Source organism: Suricata suricatta, chromosome 9 (genome assembly GCF_006229205.1).
Source record: "Suricata suricatta isolate VVHF042 chromosome 9, meerkat_22Aug2017_6uvM2_HiC, whole genome shotgun sequence".
Lineage (NCBI taxonomy): Eukaryota > Metazoa > Chordata > Mammalia > Carnivora > Herpestidae > Suricata > Suricata suricatta.
Genome location: NC_043708.1, coordinates 3,017,652 through 3,042,854, shown reverse-complemented (window position 1 = coordinate 3,042,854; position 25,203 = coordinate 3,017,652). Strand labels below are relative to the sequence as shown.

Genomic DNA, 25,203 nt, shown 5'->3' with positions numbered 1-25,203 from the left:
CCCGCCCGCTCCCGCCTTCGGCCCTCGATTTCGAAGGCATTGGCCGCGCCGCTGGGTGATCCCTCCGGGCTCAAGTTGCAAGGGGGCGGGCCCGGCCGGAGGTGGAGTCTCCCGCCAATTGAGGCCTCGGCTATAAATCGAGCTCCCCTGCACGGCCGAAGCCCAGATGCCGCGCCAGGCCGCCCCGCGGTGGGTGCTGGGGGAAGGCGGCGGGCCCCAGGGGGCTGCGGGGGCTGCGGCCACCATGCTCCGCTCCCTGCTGCTTCACGCCCTGCGGCTCTGCGCCCAGACGGCCTCGTGCCTCGTGCTCTTCCCGCGTTTCCTAGGCACGGCCTTCGTGCTCTGGCTCCTCGACTTCCTGTGCATCCGCAAGCATTTCCTGGGCCGCCGCCGCCGGGGGCAGCCCGAGCCCGCGGCGGAGCTGGACAGCGACGGCGAGGAGGTGCCCCCCGACGACCCGCCCGTCTGCGTGTCCGACGACAACCGCCTGTGCACCCTGGCGTCGCTGAAGGCCGTGTGGCACGGCCAGAAGTTGGATTTCTTCAAGCAGGCGCACGAGGGCGGCCCAGCGCCCAACTCGGAGGTGGTGCTGCCCAGCGGCTTCCGCAACCAGCGCATCCTTGACTACGCGCGGGGAAGCCGCCCGCTGGTTCTCAATTTCGGCAGCTGCACCTGACCACCGTTCATGGCGCGCATGAGCGCCTTCCAGCGCCTGGTCACCAAGTACGAGCGCGACGTGGACTTCCTCATCATCTACATCGAGGAGGCTCACCCCTCGGACGGCTGGGTCACCACCGACTCCCCCTACAGCATCCCGCAGCACCGAAGCCTGGAGGACCGGGTGAGCGCCGCGCAGGTGCTGCAGCGAGGGGCGCCCAGCTGCTCTCTCGTCCTGGACACCATGGCCAACTCCAGCAGCTCGGCCTACGGGGCCTACTTCGAGCGCCTCTACGTGGTCCAGAACGGCACCATCATGTACCAGGGCGGCCGCGGCCCCGACGGCTACCAGGTGTCCGAGCTGCGCACCTGGCTGGAGCGCTACCACGAGCAGCTGCACGGCGCTCGGCCGCGGCGAGTGTAAACCATCAGTGGACAGTTGACTGAACTTGGCGGGCGGTGCCTTCGAGCCTTCGAAGCCCACGTGCAAACGCACCAAACCGAGTCACGTTTGCCGAGGGCCCAGCGACACAGGCGTGCAGAGCCTCGGATCTGGCTGAGCTGTGCCCTCGGCCCAGCCACCGGAAAGTCCTCCCCCGCCTCCCCCGGACTGTGCTGCTGTGACAGCCCCTCACCTGTACCTGCCTGGCTGGCTCCGAATCCCCTTCTGAGTGCGGATGTGGCCCCACCCCCACCCCACTTGTCCCCGCGGAGGCCCCTCCCTCTCCCACCCCCTCCCCGGAGATAAGAGCCAGCGTGCCTTCAGCCCGGAGCAGAGCCCCGCCCACGGAGACTCTGGCCCCGCCCCCGCCCCCTGACGCCCCGCTGGGTTCCAGCAGCCCCAGCGGCTGCCCTCCTTGCCTGGCACCCAACCCCTGTCGCTCCCAGGGAGGGGATGCCCTGCTGCTGTTGTGTCTATTTCTTGTCCCCGGGTTGGGGGCAGGGGCTTGGGATGGGGAAGGGGGAGGGTGGGCAGGGTTGTTTTCCCCCCTTATTTTGGGTGCTCACAGCCCCACTGCTGATGACGAGCTGTCTCTAACTGGTCTCGACCACGAGCTAGTTCTGAACCGCAGGGGGCCTGCAGCAGCGCCTAAAACGAGAGAGGGAAAGTCCACCATAAAGGGGATGCTGGGGAACGGCTTGGGGACCAGAGGAAGCCAGCTTGAGAGGCACTGGCGAGGTCCACAGCGCCCCAGGCAGAGGGAAGAGGCTGGGGCTCCTGGGGAACGGGGAGTGGGTGGGGGCGTCCAGGGCAAGAGAGATGAGGGGCTAGCCTAGAGGCCCCGAGGGAGGGGCCTCCTAAGTGGACAGAGCTGCTGACTGTGGGACCAGGAGGTGGGAGGCCCCTGATTCCAAGGCCATTTGTGTGAGTGTTTGCCGGAAATACTCCCTGTATATAAACTTCTTTTACGCTACAGTAATAAAAGCTTGGAGTAAACTGCTTTCGGGTTGCCTTTGGTCCCTTTTTTCCTTGCCTCTGAATAGCGACAGGAATTAAACACAAATCTCTCCCTCGCGTCCCCATAGTGACCCCGGGGGGAAGGGTGGCTGGAAGGAGCCGACGCTGGCAGGGGCGCAGGAGGGCAAGGAATAAGACAAGGGGTCTGCGGCGGTGCCCAGGGGTGCACGCACGCACGCACACACCCACGGTGGGGAATGCGGGGTCTGGCGAAAAACCGAGAAGTGGAGCGGGGCGGGGTCCTGGAGGGAGGCGGGAGAGGCAAACGGGTCCTTATTTGCCACCGTGGCCGCGCGCGCGCGCACGGGCACAGCATCCCGTCTAACTTCCCCGAGCGTCCGACGGTGTGGGGGAGGGGGCGGTGCGGAGGACAAAGGGGGTTAGGGACCAGGCAGGACTTCGCTCCTGGCCACCTTGGGCGCCTCTGCACACCTGGCTCCACCCGAGCCCTCCTCCTGCACCCACTGCCGTCTCCCCCTCCCCTCCGATCCCCGCCGGGCTGCCGGGGGCCGCGGGAGGTGCTACTAGCAAAGCGTAGGTTGGCGGTGGGAGGGAGGACGGGGGAGGGACGGCGGGCGTGCAACGCCATCACACCGGCAGCAGCACCTACTGCGGGGCGGGAGGGGCGCGAGGTGCGCCCCCCGCCCGGGCATCTCCTCCCGCCCCTCCTCCGCTTCCCCAAGTTCCAGCCGGACCTCAGCGCCACCGCCACCCCGCGACGCGCGCGCTCCGGGCTGGGAGGTGGGGAAGGGGAGCGAGATGCAGGAGCCGAGAGACCGGAAAGAAGAGGGTGGCGGTTGCCTGAATAAGGGCCGGTGGGGAGGGGGCCGCGGCCTTCGGCACAGATCCCTGGCCGCAGTCAAGGCCAGGCGCTCCGGCCCAGTCCCGGCCCTCGCCGTGTCCCGGCTGCTCCCCGGAGGAGGGCGACGCGGGGAGCACGGGATTCGCGCGGCTCCCGCCTCCCTCTGCTAGCGACACCTGGAACAGGGCGGGGGGCGCGGGGCGGATCAGGAGGCCGGGACCGTCCGGGTCGCCGGACGGGAAGGAGGGAGCGTCACCGAGCGCCTGAGCGCCAGAGGCGCCCGCGGGAGACGGGGGTCTGCACGGGCGTGGGCGGGGGGTGCAGCCTGCGAGACGCAAGACGGACGCCCCCGCCCCGCTGACGCCGCCTCCGATCCCGCCCCAGCCCCCACGCTGCTCCTCTGTGAAAAGTTTTTGGAACTGACACCCTGAGCAGGGTTGGGTGTTCTTTGTCTTTTGTAGGATTTTTTTTTTCTTTAAAACTATTTAAATTGAAAAAAATAACTTTTAAGGGAAAAATTGGCGCAGATGGTATTTCTGCATCTCCTCCCCTCCCCCTCCTCCCGCGCGCTTCTTCTCACCCCAAAACCCCCAGGAAGAATCCGGAGCAAGCCGCAGGGACGCGGCCGGGCGCCGCTGAAGGAGTGCCCAGAGCTCCGGCCCGCGCTGGCCCGGGTTGGGGGTTCAGTGGCCTGCAGGCAGCGGAGGGCGGCCCGGGACCGCGGGGCCACGCCCGGTCCTGGCCCGCCGCTTGGGGGTCTAGCTGGGTGCGCTGTGCGCCCCCCTCGCCCGTGCTGCCTGCGCCCCGCGGGCCTCCACTGGCTTCCGGGCCCCAAAATTCCCAGCGCTAGGAGCTCGGACCTGCCCACGCGGCCGGCTGGCTCCCAGCTCCGGGTGGGGTGCGGGGTCCGGCACCCCTGCCCCCTGCTTTTCTTCTTTCTCTTCTCCCTCCTACTCTGCCTCCCCTTCATCTTCCCCTTCTCCTTTCCTCTTCCCTCGCTTCTTTTCCTTTCTTCTTTTCTTCTCTCTCTTCCTTTAAAATCTCTCCTTCTTATAAAATAGTGCGGCGCTCATGGAGGACACACAGAACAGTCCGGAGAAAATAAAATCAACCCAAGGTACCCTCAGGGTGTGAGCACTTTGAAACATGCCTCTGACTGCCTCTCCCCCACCCCTGTTGTAAATGTGCATTTTAATAACAAGAGAGGGATTATCCCTTCCTAGCCTGACATTAATTTTGGACTCCTGGTACCCCTTTTCCCATGCACCTCTCTTTCCCTGTCAGTAAATAAGTCTAGAATGGCAGCACTGCCACAGCATCAGATGGACAGCCAGGGATGGCTCCAGGGCCCCTGGTGTGTGCGGGATGGCTCATTATTATAAATACAAACAGGGGCGAGCAGCGCCTGCACACAGCCCCGCGCCCCTCGCCACCTCACCCCACTAGCGCATTCCTCACAGAGAGACTGCTGGGTCAAAACACATGCACATCTTTAAAGAGGTCTGGTTTGCCATATTTTGCTAAACTGCCTTCCAGAAAGTCTACTTGATTTTATTGTTTTGTGTCTTCCCAGTGCTCTTCTCTATTTTTAAGTAAAACATATGAAGATAATACATAAAGCCATTCTCAGTATTAAATTTTAAATAGAGAAAGGAGGTAGAGCAGAGAGAGTCAAGTCTCACTTACTTAGAGCAGGATGTTTCAAACTGCGCATCAGGACCCAGCCCCAGGTCATGAAATCCACTTAGCAGTACAAGTCAAGCCTTTTGAAGAACTGAAATCGAATAAATACAATGTAACTACCAGCAAGCATTTCACCCAGGGTAACAGCAGTGTCTGAAACTCTGTTTCAAGGGAAGCTAATGTGAAATGTGTTTTTCCTGGAGGAGGGATCAGAAGCTTTTGGAAATGTTTGAAAGCCAACAACTCAAGGTTCCCATCCATGCCTCGTCAGGGATAGCGCCTCTGAACTGCTGGACGTGATTCCTTCCAGACTCTCCTTCGCCTACTGACAACCGCTATGAACACATTCCCAGATACGGGTTCCATAATCTGGCTCACGATGCGCGGTGTTTGATGGCCGCCCCCACCACCCCCACACACCTTTCTCCTGCCAGTGCCTCCCCAGCGCCCTTCACCCATCCGTACATCTAGCCCGAGCAGCTCTGTGCCTGCGTCTAACGTGTGCCAGGTCCATGGATATTTGAGCCCCCACCGCCACCTCACTCCTGGGGAGCAGGGGTGAGTGGCCATTGCTCCTGTTGTTACCGTCACCCTCATCCTCGATGCTTAGGGTTCCTGAGGTCCGCAGTCCGCTTAGCAACGTGTTGCAGGGAGTGGGAGGAGGGGCATTGAAAGAGCTCCTGGAGAAGGTCTCACTGGCCCCTGGAAGGCACAGGTGCCTCACCCAGGAAGACACAGAAGGAAAGGCATCGTTGGTGCAGAAGCTGAGGAGGCCGGAAGGGGTCCATAGTGTTCAGGAAGCAAGAAGCCCCCAGGGCGGCTGCAAAGCATAGGAGGGGGGGAGGGGCAGCGAGGAGTGTTGTGGGCACCTTGGGAGCCTTCAGTTTGGGGTCTCTGTGGAGCCTCAGGGATGTGTGTCTCGGACAAGAAGGCAGGGGACTCAGAGGGAGAGGGGGAGGGGTGGCGGATGCCTGGGGATGGGGGACGGGCCCACCATCCAGTCCATCCGCCACTGACGGAGGACAGGGCACTTTCGAGAGTCAGGCTGGCATCTGCCTTTGACCTTTGAGCTATCTTCTAAGCACCTCCCTGAAGGAGATGAACTATGGGGCACAGAGTGAGGGAGGTACCCAGAGCACCATGGCCTCCGCCTTGGACTCTGTAGATACCCCTCTGCAGAAAAGTGATGTCCCACACCCTGGGGCCACCCACACGTGAAATAGTAGGAAGTGACGGCTGAGTATTTGCTCTAGGGGCCAGGCACCAGGCGAAGTGCTGTATTGGGATTCTTCCATTTGATCATCCTAACGTCCCTCTTATGAATATAATTATTAGCCCCATTTCATTGATGAACAAACCGAGGTCTGGCATGGTTGGAGTCAGCCAGGCTGAGTGGACTGGACTGCATCCTCCTCCAAAGTTCCCATGTCGAAGTCCTTAGTCGCTCAGAATGTGACCTTATTTGGAGACAAGATCTTTAAAGAGGTGCTTAGGTTAGGATGAGGTCATTGGGGGGGGCCTTGATCCGGTATGACTGGTGTCCTTCAGAGAAGAGATTAGGACACGGCCACACTGAGGGACGGCCTTGTGAGGACACATGGAGAAGAAGGTGGCCGTCTACGTGCCTAAGAGAGGGGCCTCAGGAGACACTAGGTCCACGGACACCTTGATCTCCGACTAGCAGCTTCCGGAACTGCAAGGAAGTAGGTCACTGCTGTTTAAGCCCGCGGTTGGTGGTACGTCGATACAGCAGCTCTAGCAAACTGACAGGCAAGGTCACAGACTAGAAAGTGGCCTTGACCACGGGCCTCCCTGACCCTTGGGCGGGGGGTTCACATCAAGCTGCATGGCGTCCCTGGCCGCGGCCAGAACGAATCAGGGCGCTCGAGATTTCCCCAGCGCAGACCCGTCCCTCCCTCGGTGGTGACATGAAAACCCAGCTTCCAGGACGGGGGGCAGCGAGTGTGTGTGATCTTTTTTGATATCTGCAAAGACACACACACAGGCAGCTCTAGAAAAATCCATCCCGAGGAATCCGCAGTAGCTGTCTTTGTGTGGGTGGGATTATGAGTGTTTTCTTACTTTCTTCTTGTTGCTTGTCCGTAGCCTGTGATTTTTCTGTAGTGAATGCGTATTGCTCTTATGACAGAAAAATAAAACTAAAAACAGCAAAAAGAGTGGCCGTGGCAAGTGGAGACCTAGAGGCGGGGAGGTCAGGGCAGCCATGTCCGAGGGCGGGGGTGTGAGCAATGGGGGCGGAGCTGACATGGAGACATTGGGGGGGGGCAGGGCTGCTGAGCAAAACACAAGACACCCGATTCAATTTGAATTTCAGGTAAACAACAAGTAATTTTTAGTGTAAGTATGTCCCAAACGTTGCATGAGATATACTTACAAAAAAATTTTTTTTATTCATTGTTTCTCTGAAATTCAGATTTAATTGGACACCCCGGGTCATTGGTTGTTCATTTTAAATCTGACAGTCCTGGGGCGCCTAAGCGGCTCAGTCTGTTAAGCGGCCGACTTTGACTCAGGTCATGATCTCGCGGTTCACAAGTTTGAGCCCTGAGTCGGGCTCTGTGCTGACAGCTCAGAGCCTGGAGCCTGCTTCCGATTCTGTGTCTGCCTCTCTCTCTGCCCCTCCCCTGCCCACACTGTCTCTCTCTCAAAAATAAATATTAAATCTGACAGTCCTGAGCATGGATGGGGGGTGGCAAAGGTGAACCTAGTGCCTGACTTTCTGTTCTGTCTTCCCCTGTGGCCAGAGGCCCTACCTGGAGCCAAGGCGGGTATGAATGACCACCAGCCCGACCGGCTGACGATCGCAGGGCCCAGTGCAAAATGAAGACGCAGGGCCCTTGTTCAACAGGAGGGAAGCGCTACTAAACATACAAAATACACACGTTTCCTTTCTTTCATGGTACCTCCACTTGCCACAGTGTTTCTTTCCTATTTAATGGCTTTATACATAAAGAAACGTTAACACTTTAAATTCTGTTTTAGTCTGCGTTCTCCAGAGACACAGAGCCCGTAGGACAGAGAGAGAGCTTTACTTCAAGGCATCGGCTGATGCAGTTATGGGAGCTGAGAAGTCTAGGATTTGCAGTCGGCATCCGGAGAGTCAGAGGAGCCATGGATGGAAGTTTCAGTCCAAGTCCAAAGGCCTGAGACCCAAGAGCGCCAACCGCGTCAGGCACAGTCTGGCTCTGAGTCTGGCCAGACCGATGGTCCAGCCCTGCTGCGGCCAGACACAAAGAGCAAACCCTCCCTTCCTGACACGTTGTTCTACCCAGGCCTTCGACGGATGAGACAAGGCCCACCCACATCAGGCAGGGCAATCTGCTTCACCAGGCAAACATTCATCTCATCTCGAGACCCCCTCACAGACACACCCAGAATACTGTTTAGCCAAATGTCCGGGCACCCCATGGCCCAGTCAAGCTGAGTGAAAATTAGCCACCACAAGTCAGTAGCGTTCACCTTTCCAGTTTGCAGGTGAAGAGCGCCGAAGCCACACGTGGAACCGCCACCTCACGGCTTGCAGTCATGGCTCACACCTGCGCCTGTGCCGCCTACCCTCCGGGGGTGGCGCGGGTGCCCCACGGAGTTCACTCTGTGGTGTCTCTAGTTCACTTCCTGGCACGTGCCCACGTCCCCCACATTCTCGGCAGCCCGTTTGCTGGTGAGAAAAGAGGCACTGCAAGAGAAGGAGCCACCGGGCGCCCGTCTTTCCCTTCCTGCCGCGCCAGCCCTCCAGGGGCACGCAGCAGAGCCTTCCACACCCACGCACCCAAATCGCCCGTGTCTCACGGAACCCCCACCCTCCCTCCTCCTCCACTCACACGGACCCTCCACACGGAAACGCCGAACAAAGACAAAAATTCTCCAGTTTCAAGACCATGACAGCAGAGCGGGAGTGCCCCCTGAGATCCAGTGTGAGGGACTTCAGGTGTCGGGCCGGACGCCGGCCCAGGATGCACACCCAGGATGCCTCCCCTGGCCCTCAGTCCAGGCCTGCATGCAGCAGGTGCACGTCTGGGGAGTGGGGTCAGCTCCTCCCAGCCACAGACTGGCTACTCCCACGTCTCCTGGGAGGAGAGAGAAGCTCAGGGGTGTGAGCTAACATCCCCAGGACACACGCCTTCAGCTTCCAGAGCCATGCCCTTGGCTCTTCCCGCTGCCCTTGGCTGCCTCTAGTGCCGGCAACCCCATTTGCTTGCCCCAGCCGGGGGCTGTGAACATGGCAGGTGGGTGCCCACGGCCATGGCGCCAGGGTTCCGCTGCCCAGGCACGCTGTGGCCAGAGGTACCAGGAAGGGGAAGGCATGCGCGACGAGGCCAAGGAACAGCCCACTCATGGCTCAGCTGGGGATGCACTGCAGGTGTGTGTTTGCGTGTGAGCGTGTGAGCGTGTGAGCGTGTGAGCATGGAAGAGACATGCATGACCTCGCTCTCCAGACCCTCTCTAAGCCCCCAGGACCCACCAGCCTGTGTGAAGCACCGGGAAGAACTGATCCCGTCCTAACAGCGCCACAGGGCTCATTGGAGAGAGAAATCAACAATGCAGAAAACGCAGGATTTGGGTAACCCCAGGGAGGGCTTCCTGGAGGAGGCGTACCATGAAAGATTGGAAGCTCAAGTGGGAAGAGCCTCAGGGATGGAAAGAATGATATGTGCAGAGCCTTGGCAGCGAGGAAGACCATCTTGGCACGTCTGGGCAACAGCAGTCAAGACCTTGAGGCCCAGGAGGGGTGAGGCAGGGATGGGAGGGGAGGCTAGACGGTCCTATGTGGAGTTGACGCTTTATCTTGAAGGCCCTGCGGAGAAGCAGGAAAGTGCCATTGGGTGAGCAGAGAGGGTAGGAGACAAGCCTCGGTCCAGGGCAGCTGTCCCTAGTGGTGGCTTGATCACCTGAAGCAGGATGCCGGGCCCCAGCCCTGGCCTGGCCGCAGCCCTGCACTCGCTGGCCTGAGCTTCCTGGCCTCCCCCCAGCCCTGCCCTCAGGATGGCTGGGCCCAACCCCACTGCTCTGGGGCTGCGCAAGCTCCCTGAATCCCCGTGAGCCCTGTCCCAGAGAAAGCACTCAGGCTGTCTCCGCCCCGCCCCCACCGTGTTGGCACCGCATCCCACACAGCAGAACCGGAAATGTCTAGTGATTGTTATTATTGTTACATAACATTAAATAAATGTTATTATTTATTTCTGAGAGAGAGAGACAGAGTGTGAGTGGGGGAGGGGCAGAGAGACAGGGAGACCCAGAATCCGAAGCAGCCCCAGGCTCCAAGCTGTCAGCTGGAACCCACGAACCGTGTGATCACGACCTGAGCAAAGTCAGATGCTTAACCGACTGAGCCCCCGAAGAGCACCATCTTACATGCCACGCCCTGGGGTTCCAGAAACGTCCTGTCGGGAGCAGGCGTGGGCGTACTGGGGTCCTCCCCAGCCTGGCCCTCGGACCCAGCAGGGCGCCACACAAGACCAGGAGGGCCCTGGGGCTTCCTCCCCGCACCCACGCAGAAGAATCGAGGGACTCATGCCTCCATTCTGTGCTTTGACTGATATTTATTCCGGACCTGAAATGACCCAGCCGAGACCCCTGCCCCACAGGGACAGAACCGGCAGCAACCTGCCCAGAAGGAGGGCACACCGATGGGGGGGGGGGCAGGGGGACAACACTGATAAAGAGATAAGATTCGGAGGCAATAATCAACACAGCAGCTTTGAACAGTACAAAATGGTGTGAAGAAAACTAAGGTGCGCGTCCCCCTCACCCCGAGGGTCACCCCAAAGCCTTGTGGCTTAAAAACCATAACGTCCAACATCCTCACTGCGGCTCTCGGTTTCGGAGGCTGACCGGCTCTGCTCTGGGGGGCTGGGGCGGGGGCGGGGCACTGGCTAGATATCTGTATGGGGTCGCCCCCTGTGATCTGGGCCTCCTCACATTACGTCAGCTGGGCTCCAGAGGCGTGCGCCCCAGGACAGGACAGAAGCGCAGGGCGTTTTCACGACTTGGGACGTTACAGTGCATCACTCCGCAAACTTTGTCCAGGTGGTCACAGAATCTGTCTGCCTGTGGGAGGGAGGGGACACGCACCCGCACCATTCCACAGAAAATGTGCCAAAGTCCCACCATAAGGGGACACTCCATCCATCGTGCTGTCTTTGGAAAACACATTCCATCACGACCAGGGGAAGGGAACGGAGTCATTTAATAAAATGATAATTAAAAAACCCAAAGGAATGACCCAGGACAGCCAGATAAACCGCAGGACAGAGCAGAAAGTCCAGAGAGCCGTCCGTGCCCATGGGAACACTGTATATAATGAAGGGGTGTCATCAATCCGTGGGCGCAGGGCCAGTGGGGAACAATACATTGTATCTCTGTCGCACACAGGACACAAAGTGCCAAGGGGACCAAGACTTGAATGTGGAATGTAAACTGTTACAACTTTTAGAACAATGTGTAAAAAAGGATCTCTATGCCACAGTAAGATACCACCTCAAACCCGTTAGGATGGCTCCTAAAAAAAAACAAAAAACAAAAAAACAAAAAAACAAACCAAAAAAAAACATGTTGAAAATGCCAAGCACTGGCGGTAGAGAGGATGCAGAGAAATGAGAACCCTCAAGCGCTGGGCGGGGATGTAAAACGGGGCCAACACTGTGGAAAATAGTACGGCGGTTCCTCAAAACATTAAATGTCAATTTTGATCCACCAATTCCACTTTCAGGTACATACTCAGAAAACCGGAAAGCGGGGTCTTAAATACACATTTTCAGACCTACATCCATAGCCGCACCAGCACAGCCAAAATGCGGAAGCAACGCCAGTGTCCATGGAAAAGTAAACGGAAAAGCAGAATGCGGACCATACACACAATGAAATATCACTCCGCCATAAAACAGGGAAATTTGGGGAGCCTGGCGGGCTTAGTCGGTTGAGCTTCCGACTCTTGATTTCGGCTCAGGTCATGATCTCACGATTTGTGGGATGGAGCCCCACATTGGGCTCTGGCTGACAGCATGGAGCCTGCTTGGGATTCCTTCTCCCTCTCTCTCAGAACCCCCACCCAGAATAAATAAATAAATAAACACTTAGAACAAAAAAGAAGGAAGGAGGAGGCAGGCATGGGGAGTTCGTGTTTAAATGGGGACCAAGTCTTGGCACAGGGAGGCGAAGAGGTTCTGGGGGTGGATAGTAGTGATGGACCCACAATCCTGTGAATGTGCTTAAAGCCACGAATTATACGCTTTACAATGGTCAAGACGGTAAATTTAATGTCATATGTATTTTACCGCAATTAAAATGTATATACACGCACACAGAATTTTTTTTAAAAAGAATATCCCTATGTTCTTAGGATGGGGAGATTTCCCTATTTAAAAAAGCGAAAACATAAAGGACATACTGCTATATGACAAAATTAACATTCTCTCTGTAACCAAAGATGCATTAAACGGTTGAGGCTCACGCTGGGGGTTCCCCGTGTCCCTCCAGGCCCATCGGCACCCACAGCCGACGGCTCCCACCAGCTGGTCCGGGCCCTCCGTCTGCGGGCTCGCGTCCATGGGCGCCGCGGGCCCGGCTTGGCTGGTGGGAGGGTGGGCAGGAGCCCGGGGGCGGGAGGGGCGGAGGGAGGACACTGCTCCCGGACCCCAGGGCAGGGCTGCGGAGGGTGGGCGTGTGTCTCAGAACCCGGTCTTTCTCCCCCCCCCCCTCCACCTGGCGACTGTCGGGGCAGCGGGGCGCCCCCGGTCACAGCCTGGAGTGTCCTTCCACTCCCCCGCACCCTGGCAAATGCCCCCTTAGCACTCTTCCCAGATCCCCGAGATGAGGGTGCCGGTTATTTCCCGCGGCTCCAGATTGTCACAGGAAGACAAAGCCGACCGGAAGCGTGTCTGTTGCACACGAGGCCACAGAGGAACGGGGATGGGGGACTCCCGCGTGCGGGGGAGCCGGACCAGCCACAAGCGGCTGGAGCGGAAGGCGGAACAGCCACAAACACGGGAAGGCACCCGCCTCTGTGGGCGCAGAGGCTGCGATCCAAAGTCCCAAACCGCACGAGTGGCACTCTACGTGGCAAAAGGGACTTTGCAGATGTGGTGACACTGAAGACCCCGAGATGGGAGATGGCCTGTGGGGGGAGTTGGAGGGGGGTTGATGTCCTCGCAAGATCCTGGCTGCTGGCCGCGAGGAGGGAGGAGGGGCCCCAGCCAGGAAGCACAGGCAGCCTCCAGAAGCAAAGAGAAGAATAAAAATAAAAGAAATATTCTCCCCTGGAGCCCCGGGCCCTTCCCCACCTTGGTTTCAGCCCAGGGAGACCCTGTCCGGCCTCCGGGCCCCAGTGCTCCCAGGGCTCAAACCCGTGTCGCTTTCAGCCACTGTGTGGCCGCAGCAAGCAGTTTCCCCTGCAGCCACGCCCCGCCCCTTCCCGCCTGGGCTGGCGCAGGCCCGGGGACCAGGAGTCGCCAGGAGCCCACGCTCTGCCCTGTCGGGAGGGCAGGACTGACCCGAGGGCAGGGCAGTCTGGAGAACGGCAAGCCTGGGAGGCTGCCTGGGACTCAGGAGAGCCACCCGAGCCCCATAGCCTGCTGCGGGGGCTGGTGCTCAGAGATGTCCCAAGGACAGGTCCCCTGTGGGCCCCTCCCCCTCTGGCTCTGGGCCAGCTGTCACCTGCCTGGAACCACCAAAGGGACAGTCTGGGAGCACCTGGGTGGCTCAGTCATTAAGCATCTGACTTCGGCTCAGGTCGATCTCACCGTTCGGGAGCTTGAGCCCCACATCAGGGGAGCCCCTGCTGGGGGTGAGGTCGAGCCCCACTTGCAGTGTGCCCCACTTCTCTCTCTCTGCCCCTAGCTCACTTGCACCTTCTCTCTCTCTTTGAAAAAAAAAAAAAAAGGACAGTGGGCATTTGGGTCCAGGCTGAGGGAGGCCTGGCCACTTCTGCTTTCGTGCTCTAGGGTGGGGGGGGGGTGCCTTGTAAGGGGCAGGACACCCCACTGGAAAGGAGGAGAGGCCTGGCCATCCCAGTGTCCCCTGAACCTCCTGCACCAGCCACTACCGGACTGCAGGATAGACCGTCAGCAAGACCAGCAGAAAGACTGCCCAGCGAAGCCCGGTCAATACCCAGAAGCTGAGAAGTAGGAAAACGGTTGCTTTACCGCCTGTTCTGGATGACGCGTTGTGCAGCCTTAGGACAGGAGAACCCTGGCTCTGGGGACCTCCCAGGACACAGGGAGGTGCCCCCCAGTGACGCGCGGTCACAGCCTGCAGGAGGGGTGCGGGGGGGGGGTCACGGAGGAGGGGACCCTCACCAGCTGAAGAATGAACCGGATCTCCACGAGCCAGCAGGGTCAAAGTCAGAGACACAGGGTGGATATTCCGCGTGACTCCGTCTGTATGAAGCGCCAGAAGAGGCAAACCCGGAGGCAGAAGGCAGACTGGTAGCTGCCAGAGCAGGAACAGGGGGTGATGGAGGCTAATGGGTTCGGGGCCTCTTGCAGGGGCATGAAAACGTTCCAGAACCAGACAGAGGGGCTGGCCGCACGACGCTGTGAATATGCTGAATGCTGCCCACGTGAGACCTTTAATATGGTTGGGGCGCCTGGGCGCTCAGCCGTTAGCGTCCAACTCTTGACTTCGGCTCAGGTCACGAACTCACGGTCCGTGGGTTCGAGCCCTGCGTTGGGCGCTGTGCTGACAGCTCAGAGCCTGGAGCGTGCTTCGGATTCTGTGTCTCCTTCTCTCTCTGCCCCTCCCCTGCCATCTCTCAAAAATAAATAGACATTTTTTAAAAACAATAAAATGGTGAGTTTTATGTTCTGTGAGTTTGCCTCCACAAAAAACGACGTGGAGCAGGAACGGCAGTGGCCGGAGGATGCGCACAGGCTCCGTGTGCGGAAGAGACAGATTGTGAAAACCGGTGGCCGCCTGTGCACACAGGCACGAGAAAACGCCCCCGAGCGGGAGCTGGACCCCCAAACAGTGGCTCCTCGGGGGGGGGGGGGGGCGGAACAGCCATATCTCATGCTTATCTCACACTTAAACATCAAGAAGAAACGGTGCTCTGCATTAAACCCGAGCGGGGACCTGGACACGGCTTTGCTTTCCTCCGCAGTCTTTTGTAGGTTTGAAGTATTGCACAAGCTAACATGAAAGACGGGGTGTGCCCCCCATCCTACCTCACTTCACCTCCCAGGAAAGGAGATAAAAGTCCTCAGCGTCTGGAGGCCCCGCCCGGCTGCGATGCGCCCCGGAGTCCCGTGAGGGCACCGATCCGGGCGGGCCGGGGCCAGAGCGCATGCGCCCAGGGGGGCTCGCCCTGCCAGAGCTTTCTGCTGAGGTCTGCTCCGTGGGCTCCCTCAGTGAAACGTCACGCCACACTCCGAAGAAGACATAGCTTTGGGTCCCATTTTGCAGATGGGGACGCTAAAGCAGAGGGTAATTACCCACTAGCAAGGGGCAGAGCCCGGGTCCCACCCCAGTCGGGCTGCCTTGGCCACCTTCACTACACTGGACAGTCCCAAGTCCACATGACCGCCGCTGGGCTCGTCCCCAGCCCCGGGGCCCGGCTCCCCCTTTCCAGAACATGTATCACCTTCCCCAAACCTGCCGTCCAGGGGCCTTGTGCCTTTAAACCCGGGCCGGAGGAAGAGGCAGGCAGAGCTGAGTCACCCCCTACATGGGGTCTGAAGTTGGCTCCAAGATGCCCTGAAGCTCAGTCCAGGCCCACCCGGGCCTCGCCCCCGCCACCCTGCGCTCAGGTCACGTCACACACAGATATGACCACTTCCCGGAGCCTCGGTGCAGAGCCCTGGGCCAACAGGTGCCCTGCAATCCTCCATTTCTTCAGCCGAGGGCAACTGAGCCTGACCCAGATCCACCCGAAGGGAAAGGCTTCAGCGGCCCCACACTCCAGCTGGGGGCAGCGGGACTGAGCAGGGGGAGGGGGACAAAGAGAAACAAGACTTTGGCTTTGGGAAACGCCCTCCCTCCCAGTACACCCGCACAAGCTCTGAATGGAAAGTGCGGGGCACAAGTTCTGATCATTTCCCTGGACCTCACTTTGCCCGCTCTGTGACCTGGGGTGATACCAGCTGCCCCGCTAGGTGTACGAAGGTAGAATTAAAAGTGCCCGCAGCTCGGGGCTGACAGCTCGGAGCCTGGAGCCTGCTTTGGGTCCTGTGTCTCCCCTTCTCTCTGCCCCTCCCATGCTCATGCTCGGTCTCTGTTTCTCAATAATAAATAAATGTTAAAAAGTTAAAATAATAAAAATTTAAAAAATAAAAAATACATAAAAGTGCCCGTAAAGGGCTGAGAACGCAGTGATGGGTGTCCGGGAGCAATATTTCTAGATGCGCCCACTACCAAGGGACGGCTGGGCTGGGCTCTCGGCCCTCGGCTGCCTTCAGCGTCAGTGTGGTCAGCCCCTTCCTTCCCTGCCTCAGTGTTTCCATCTGTGCTAGGGGCATGTCGACAGCTTGCTGCTGACCTTCCTACCCAGAACCTGCTGACCCGAGGCCACCAGCCCCGACTGCCTTCCAGGACGGGCTGGGATCCCTGGGAAACCGCGGCTCCTGAAGCCACCCTCTCCCCCACCCTGTCCACCTGCTCTGACCCCCACACAGCCTCTCAGCTACAAACACACGCTCTCGGTTTGGCAGACGATTGCACAGGATGTGTCCGTGGGGCAGATTCGGGGGAGCTGGGCCTCTGGTGTGGTGGTCCTTGCTAGGAGGGAAGAAAGACACCCCAAGCTTAACAAGGGTGCCACAGAGTTCAGAGCTAGTCCCTGCCCCGGAAACGACCCCACCGCTACTCCTACAGCAACATGACCAGAGGCAAAGCCCGGGGTTCCCACCGCCCGGAAGCTGCAGAGGTGAGGTTCGAACCCCAAGCCTGCGCAAATGCCAAGCCCAGCTCATTTCCTGCACAGCCTCCGGGCCACATTCCCCTGATGGAATCCTTGTCCCGTTAGGAACCATGTGACCCAGGATGAGTTGCGACCTCGCCGTGCCTCAGTTTCCTCATTTGTACTTAGAATCCTTCTATTTGTAAAATATATGTTTATCTTATTTGGGGGAAAAAAATTATTGTATTTGCAAAAGAAAATAATAATAGGAACAGCTCCCTCACAGGGTTACGGTGCAGATCGATGGGGCTGACAGTTAGGTGCGTGTGGCGGCGTGTGGACATTCAGCCCTGGACAGATGTCAAGTGCCACTGGGACTGCCACCCACACGGTTCCCTCCCCTCCGAGTAAATGTCAGTCTCCTCAATGAGACCCAACGTGGACAATAAATACGGCCCGGGTCTCAGAGCCTGCGACGGCAGAAGTGTTTGCAGTGGCCAGGCACATCTAGAAAATAAATCATTTACAGAAGGGATCTTTTTATCGCCTTTCATTCTTTCAAAGACTGCACAGGCCACTTGAGAAGGAAAAGCAGCCGGCGGGTATCAGCAAATAATTCCGAGAGTTATAAATAGTCTTTGGATGCCGGAGCAGAAGAACGCTTAGAGGGAAATTCATCTAAGCCCCCCCGCCCCGGCCCCATCCTACAGGGGATGCCCCACATCAGGGCCACCCGGCTGCCGGTGGCTGCTTCTTTCTCCTCGCCTGTGGAGGGGTAAAGCGCTTTTCTCTACATTCCAACTGTTTCCATGTCCATCATTTGTCTGTCTTCCCGGAGAAATGTACCGCCTGCCAATAAGCCTGGGGGCTTCTGAGGTTCCCAGACCCTGTGCCCTGCAGCAAGGTGGGGAGGGTCTGAGGAAGTAAGCAAGGGTCCAGAGCACAAGGTCAAGGGTGTGAGGGCGGGCACAAAGCCCTGCCTTTAAAGGGTCTGATTGATGTGTTTCGTCCGTAACTGCACAGCGTTTCCCGGGTGCCCCGTGCCCGGCCCGGGGCCCGGTGTTAGCCCCTTCCATGCCAGGCTGAAGGAGCTAGTGCGGAAGTCTCCCGCAGCCTCGGTGGGCCCAGCCTTGACCTGGAGCCCAGGAAAGCCAGCGCAGGACGGCTACACTCCCACGGGACATCCAGGGACCACTTCTCAGAGGCGTGGGAGGACAAGGGAAAGCCAGAAACAGGGCTACGGTGTGTGGGAAGGGGCACATCTCCAGTGGGGCAGGAGACGGGAGGCATATGTGGGCTGTTCAGAGACCAGACTCTGGAAAGAGGGTCTCTGCTCCCCTCCTTGCAGCCATGTGGCCTGGGTCAAGTGACTTAACCTCTCTGTGCTTTGATGTCTCCTCTGAAAACAGGGGTTGGAAGTGGCACCTGGCTGCTAAGGTGGTGCCCGGCTCGCTACACAGCACGCGCTCATGGAGGGTGCCCGCCCCCGCCATGGGGGGGGGGGGTGGCGCCTGCCTCGGCCTCTTACAAGACGCCCCAGCATCCACCTGGGGTTTTAGCAGTCTGCGTTAGAAGGCTCATTCTGGCCATGGGTGGGGAAGGCAGGTGAAGAGTTGGTGACCCTCGCCTGACATCTGCATGGAGGTCAGCAGTCTCTGGAAACGGAGTCAAGGAGAGCCTGAGCACCAAGAGAAACTAGGGTGGGATTTGTAGAGCCCCTGAGGACAGAGGTTCCCCGGGCCCCAAGGGGGCCTCCGTCAAAAGCCCTGGACCCAGCGCCCCACCACGGGGGGACCCGGCCCCTCCAGCAGCTGACTGCACTGGGACCTCAGCAGAGGCTTCCGGAGCCAGGGGCTGCCCTGCGCCTCCCCAAACCGGGGCTGGTCCACAGAGGCCCCCCCAACCTCGGTCCCTAAACAGCCCTCCCCCATGGCCTGGGTGGCTTTTGGCTATGCACTGTGTGGCTTCTTTTTTCCGAGAAGTTCCGAAACAGCTTCTGGCTGCCCATGGTGTAGAGAGAACTCAGATGTGAGTAGATGTGAGACGGGGAGTTCAGAGCCCGGAGGCCGTTTCTCTGCAGCTCAGAGCGGACCCTGCCAAAGAGGTTTGTGAGGACATCGAGGTCCACAGGACTCCGCACACCCACATGGCACCCAGGCTCCCGTGGCTTCTCCCAGCCGCACCCTGAGCCACACACACACTAGCTACATGCAGACACACACAACCACAGACAACACAGACAGGCATGCACACACAAGAGAATCTACACACACACACACACACACACACACACACGGCCCCAGACTTCCATGCTCGGCTTCCTCCGAGGATGAACAGGCTGGGAAGGTCCCCTCTAAAGGGGGCACAGGCCACCTCCAGATGCTGGCTCTGTGCAGCCCCAGGGGAACATGGGGGACGGCCACCCCCAGGGTGTATGATGCTAAGACCCTGGGAACCCTGGGTTACCAGTTACCAGTGTGGTAACTCCCCTAGTGTCCTAAGCAAGGAGTCCAATTTCCCATTCCAAATATCTCGCCTGGAATGTTCCTCGGCTCCGTCCCAGGGTCTGTCTACGTGTTTTGATCCTGGACCTCGCAAACACCTCCCCTATTCCAGAACCTACTCCTGAGAAAACTTGTCCCTGGAATTGGGAGCCTGGGTCTGAATGGGCAGGGGGCAAATCTGTTCAGGCTCTGCTCTCTGCCCCCTCCCCCCTCTTCATCTCTCCACCGACCCCACCTCAAGCCTTCTGGAACAGAGCCCGGGGAGGCTGCTGGGCTCTGAGCTAGCAAACTGGAATTGTCACCTGTCCCTCTTTCAGAGTCACTAGAGCTTGGGGTGCATGAGGGACAGGCCTTCCTCAACTAGAGGCAAAACCACTGCGCTTCCTAGAAAGAGCCAGAACCAGGTCTGAAAACCTGTGTCCCAAATCAAGTAGCTTGGCTTAGGAGGCTCCACCCATGTGTCGGACCATCTTCATCCACCCACCCACCCACCTGCCCAGTCACCGCCCCCAGCCATCCATCCACCCACCTGTCCAATCACTCCACCACCCATCCATCCATTCACCCACCTGCCCGGTCACCCCCCCCCCCAGTCATCCATTCACCCACCTGCCCATTCACCCACCCAATTCAACAACCTCGAGCTCTGGGCTGGGCCCTGGAACTGAAATCCTTAGCAAGATCAGTGTGGTAACTCCCCTGACCCAAGTGCTCAGACGTCACCCAACCTTAGTCTCCCCTGAACTTAAAGATTCCAGAGCCCCAGAGAAGGGTGGGGGGCTTCTGACTTGGGCTGTGAAACACTAGGCCAGTCGTAAGGAAATGGGACTCCCATCACATAAATGTGCGTTACGCATCTTGGAGGCCCCATCTGTGCAGCAAAAAGCCCTTCCAGCCCTTCCTCGCCCAGGTTGCCGGGTGGGCGCCCGGGCAGCCCCCATTCCCAGCGAAGAAACATTTTTATCACTTCCGGAAATGAGACAGAGCTGTCAAAAGCTCATGAACTCAGCTAGTAAATTACAACACATGAGTCTCAGCTCTGTTCGGAGCCACAGATACATGACAGCTGGTATCAATTAGAGCGGTTTCTGCCTGGAGTCCTGGTGGCTGACTCCGTGTCAGGTGGGTTTCCTGATGGGGCGGGGCTCCCGCAGGACCGCCCCCCCCCCCCCCCCCCCCCCCCCCCCCCCCCCCCCCCCCCCCCCCCCCCCCCCCCCCCCCCCCCCCCCCCCCCGCTCTGGCCCTCCCCCACGCGGCCACGCCCCTGGCTGGCCACGCCCACGGGGCATGGGCTCCACCTTCCGCGCGCAGCCCCCTGGGTAGGATAGGAGAGGACATTTCCCAGAAGCCCAGGCATGGCAGGGTCATGTGACTTTCCGGGGCTAACGGCGTTCTGGTGGGTTGAGATGTGGGCTAGATGTGCTTCCCGAGGGGAAGGAGGGTTTGGGGGTCATCGTCACCGACAGATCAGAGAAATCGAGTTCTCCCCTGTCCCCATAATCTGCCTGCACTCCACATTTTAACAGAGTCACGGGAAGTGAACTTGGTTTCCGCTTTGCCCATCACCCGTCCCCTCCTTCAGTAATGAACCCTGTGCCTGCAGGATCGGGACAAGGCCCATGACTCAGGCTCGGCCTTCCAAATTTGCCGGGGAATTGCCCTGTGGACGCTTCAGAGACCTGTCAGTTTCAGCAGTGATCATAAACTGTGACAAGAATACCGTGGGAAGACCTTTTTGTCCCCTCTGCGCAGAAAGCCAGGAGAGAGGGAGGCAGGAAAGCGGAAGATAGAGAAACTTAAGTCCCAGTGACAGTGGTTAAGCTCCTGGATCCAGCTGTTCCTAAAGCCAGAGCTGCCTAACAAACATCAGCTTCCCATTTTAGGAAGTTTTGGGGGGGGGGTTAATTTGTTTTTGGTTTTGTTTTCTTAAATTGGTCTGAGCTGTGGTTCTGTTGTCTGCACTAGAGCATCCTGATACATTACGACTATGCTTACTCGGTCACTGGACACTTATCGACTACTTGTTGTGGGCCGAGATCTGCCGTTGGGCACTAAGACCATAAATAGACCCACTTTGCCCCGTACAAACAATGATGGCCTCTTCCTCCTCAGGGGGGAAGCGGAGAGCCCTAGCACCCGCTCTGCACAGGTGTTCCTGACACCTTCCATGCATTTTCTCCCTCACTTGTCCCAGCAGCACGGCCGCACAGCCCCGAGCCCCGTGGGTGTGCTGTCCAGGCATGTAACCCACCGTCGGGCCAGCCTCACTCATGTGTAATACTCACTGGTGTCCGTGGATGGCCACGAGGTGCCCAGGACACCAGAGAACTGAGCATTGATGGCAGAGAGAAAGCGGAACCAGAAATGGAAATGAATATCGAGGGGAAAACTAAGTTGCACAAAATCCGTGATCCTGGGACACCTGGGTGGCTCGTTGGGTGAGTGTCAGACCTCAGCCCAGGTCATTGTCTCACAGTGTGAGAGTTTGAGCCCCGCGCTGGGCTCACTGGTGTCAGCACAGAGCCGGCTTCGGATCCTCTCTCCCCCTCTCTCTGCCCCTCCCTGCTAATGCTCGCTCTTTCTCACTCTCTCTGCCTCTCAAAAATAAGTAAGACATTTTTTTTTAAAACCCATGATCCAGCGCACATGCGCGCGCTCTCTCTCTCTCTCTCTCTACATATATATACATACACACACACACACACACACACACACACACACACACACACACACATCTATGTGTGGAGCATGCAGATTCAGAGAAAAAAGACTGAAAGGAAACCCAAGCATTAACCGTGGTTCTCTCTGGTGAGAGGAACAGCAGATAATCTTTATTTCCTTATTTATACCGTCCATATTTTTCAAATTTTCTACTATGGAGCAAGTTGCTTTTTGTTTTTTGAGTTTTTTTATTTTAAGTTTATTTATTTGTTTTGATAGAGGGGGAGAGAGCCTAGCACAAGCAGGGGAGGGGCAGGGAAAGAGTGAGCGAGAACCCCAAGCAGGCTCCGTGCTGTCAGCAGAGCCCAACTCGGGGCTCGGTCTCACGAACCGTGAGATCATGACCTGAGCCAAAACCAAGAGTCAGACCCCTAACCAGCTGAACCACCCAGGCACCCCTGTTTTTGTTTTTTAATAAATCAAGCAGCATGGGGCCCACATACGGGACACGTCTTGGGCACCATATGAGAGCTTCCCCGTCACCTCATTCCAGCCACAGCAGCGGTCACCAGCCCCTCGCAGCCTTGGGTCACCTGCGCCAGGGCTGCCTGGCTCTGCCTCGTTTCTGGAGCCCCTCCCCCATCTCTCTTCCTACTCCCACCCTGGGCATTCTCCTGGGAAACACATTCTGCATGATGTGTATCAACCTGAAATGCAGGGCCCTTAGCACCCCGTGGGCCACCTCTGGACTGCAGCACGGAGCCAGGAGCTTGCTCCCCCTTGTTTGGGGGGGTGCATGATCCTAAGACATCATCGCCGCCTCCTAGAGCACCTCGCGGGCCCAAGCAGCCAGCACCTGAGGTGAGGACTCACCACCCGCCAGTGTCACCCCCAGCCCCACCGTTGGGCCCCTTTCCAAATAAAGCCGTGCACCCGAGCCCTGTCTCAGGCTCTGCCTTGTGGGGAAGGGGCTGTGCTCAAGGCACAGATTCCACCTCCCCACCCTGTGCCACTGTCACCGAGCTTCTGCCCATTGTGCCCAGGCCACCCCTGGCCCTGGAGGGGCTCACACAGACTTCTCTTCAGCTGCAGGCATCCCTGGAACAAGCTCAACAAGGAAGGGGTCTCCCCATCCTCCGGGAAGTCACCATGCATCCAGATGGTGACAGATCTGCACTCGCCCACACCAAGCTGGGGGCACAGGTGCACGCGGCCCCTGACTGCAGCGGCCACATCCTCCCAAGGGACAGTGTCTGAGTGGACTCGTAAGGCAACCCGGAGCATCCAGAGCGAAGGCCTGAGGGCAGAGGAGGGCTGGGAAGGCCTGGCTGAGCCCTATGCTAGGGAACCACAGCCTTGGGACCTGGGGGGCGGGGGGAGGGGGTAGGAGGGAGGAGCCAAGGTGACGACCTGGAGACCCGGGCCAGTGCAGGGACGTCAGAATCCTGGCCTCATGAGCTCAGAATCAGGCCTGGAGGAGCTGGAGGCAGGAGGCAGCGGTCAGTGGAGTTCCAAAGAATCCCTGGGATTTTCCAGACCGCGGGCCGGGTGGGTGCTGGGCTCAGTAATGTGGCTGCTTAGGTAATGGGGATTTGCTGTTTTCCAAGCAGGCTCACACAATAAATGCTGCTAGAAGGGCTGTCCACGTGGCCGACTGGCCCTCAGCTGGGGCCAAAGGCCCTGGAGGCTCCCACGGCCTCCCGGGGCTGCTGTGGATGCCCGCTGTCCCCGCAGCAGGCTGTGCGGGAGAACCCGCATGCGCCACCGGGGCCTTGTTGGCTGCGCTGCTTGCTTAGGTTCAGATGAATGTTCCAGCTCCGAGGGGGCACGGACGGGGTCTGGACACAGTGTTGCTGCCAGATGGTTCGAGCCTGGCCAGGGCAGGGGGGCAGGGGGGGCAGCAGCTCCGTCAGCGGTGAGCCAAGCCGCTGGGTTAGAGCGCCTTCCCCCTCCCGCCCCTACGGCTGTGTAACCTGGGGTCACCCCGCCCACCCCGGGCCTCAGCCTCCTCTTTCTGTAAAATGGGGACAGCCATCCCGGTAAAAGTCCCTGTCCCTAGGGATGGCTGCGCTGTCAGCAGGACACCCCCGGGGCTCTCGGGGGCACCTGGGCCAGAACCCCTCCCGGCCCGATACCGCAGGGCTGACTGGGCACTCGTCTGTTTCCCTTCCTTCCCTCCTTTCTTCCTTCCTTCCCTCCCTCCCTCCTTCCTTCCCTCCCTCCCTCTCTCCTTCCCTCCCTCCCTCTCCTTTCTTCCTTCCCTCTCTCTCTCCCCCTCCTGTCATTTTTCTTTCAGACTCAGCTGGAGAAGGCTGAGTTCATCAGTGAGCCCCGTCACAGCACATGGCACTCACTGGTCCGTGCGCAGCCCTTGGCCGGCTTCGCGGCCTCTCCTCCCCACCCAGGGCGGCCCTGCCGAGCGCTTCGGGAGCCGTGGTGCGTGCCTGCGCTCGTGCAGACTGCTTCTCTCTGTGTTTTGTCTGCACGTCAGTTCAATTTACATAAACAGCTCTGTGTAGTAGCTCACATGCTTCCCTTACTTTTTCCACCCAGCTCGGTGTTTGCAGGATCCATCTGTGTCTGTCTGGTTCTATCCACGGGGCGCGTCCCCACCTCTTACCCGCCCACTCCCGCCCCGGCCGCCACCCCTGCGACGGACATCCTGGTGCTTGCCCCGTGCGCGCTGCTCCGAGGGCCCCTGGGGTATTTCCAGGAGTGGGTCACTGCCCGCAGCGGGGGCGCGGGGGCCATGTGCCCGGCCTCCCCACGGAGGGGCTGCCGCAGTCTGCTTGCCCGCAAGGAGGCCAGGGCGGTCGTGCGTCGCACGTGCCTGCTAATGCCAGCCTAACCTTGGCAAAAGCGACACGTGCAGTGATAACGAAGGTCGTGATTCTACTAGCCAACATCTCCGGAGACCCTCCTGTGTGCTGGGCAGGGGCACCACCTCATCTAATTGGCCCCAACAGCCTAGAAGACGGGTACTTTCGTATCCCCATCTCAAAGCCGAGGAAATCAAAGTTTGGAAAGGTTAAGGGCCTAGTCCAGGGCTCCCAAGCCTTGCTCCTGTGCCCCCAGGATCCCAAGTCAGAGAAAATCAGGACACGAGGGCCTGGATAAGAAGGGACTTGCCTGAGGCCACTGACTGAGCCAGCCTGGAAGCTAGGACAGCTTCCTATGGCCGCCTGCCTGCCCCCGGGGCCATTCCCGGCTTCTCTGAGCACATCACCCAGGCCCCAGAAGGGCCCATTTTAAAGCCTAGAGAAAGCAGTGCTTCACCCCAAGCAGGGAGGCTCTGCAGTGGGGCTGCAGCTGCGTGGCTGGCTCCCGTCCGCCCCTGCGCCCTGCCAAAAGCAGGGGCCTCGCACTGTGCACCCTCTTCGAGCCACAAAGTAAAATGAGAATCACCCACTTCCCATGCAAAGAGTTGCATCATTTTTCTCCTTCAAGGGGGAAGCCTGCAGCTCTGGCACCAGCTGTGGGCTGGGAGGTGCATTGACACTTTGCATGCACTTCCTCAGCAGGGGTGTCATTTAGCCCCGATTTATGGACCAGGCTGCAGAGATCCAAAGGAGGAGGGTCCTGGGCT

The 25,203-nt window shown here is 58.9% G+C and overlaps 1 protein-coding gene and 1 long non-coding RNA gene across 2 annotated transcripts; both read left to right on the top strand.

Moving 5' to 3' along the window:
* The first annotated feature begins 166 nt into the window (after window positions 1-166).
* Window positions 167-1,583, top strand: DIO3 (iodothyronine deiodinase 3). Its single transcript, XM_029951950.1, has one exon. The coding sequence runs from the start codon at window positions 167-169 to the stop codon at window positions 1,079-1,081; it is 915 nt and encodes a 304-aa protein (XP_029807810.1). The 3' UTR covers window positions 1,082-1,583.
* Window positions 1,584-22,799: 21,216 nt separating this feature from the next.
* Window positions 22,800-24,138, top strand: LOC115300917. Its single transcript, XR_003912922.1, has 2 exons — window positions 22,800-22,882; window positions 23,914-24,138. It is a non-coding gene; the product is annotated as an uncharacterized LOC115300917 (long non-coding RNA).
* Window positions 24,139-25,203: the final 1,065 nt, after the last annotated feature.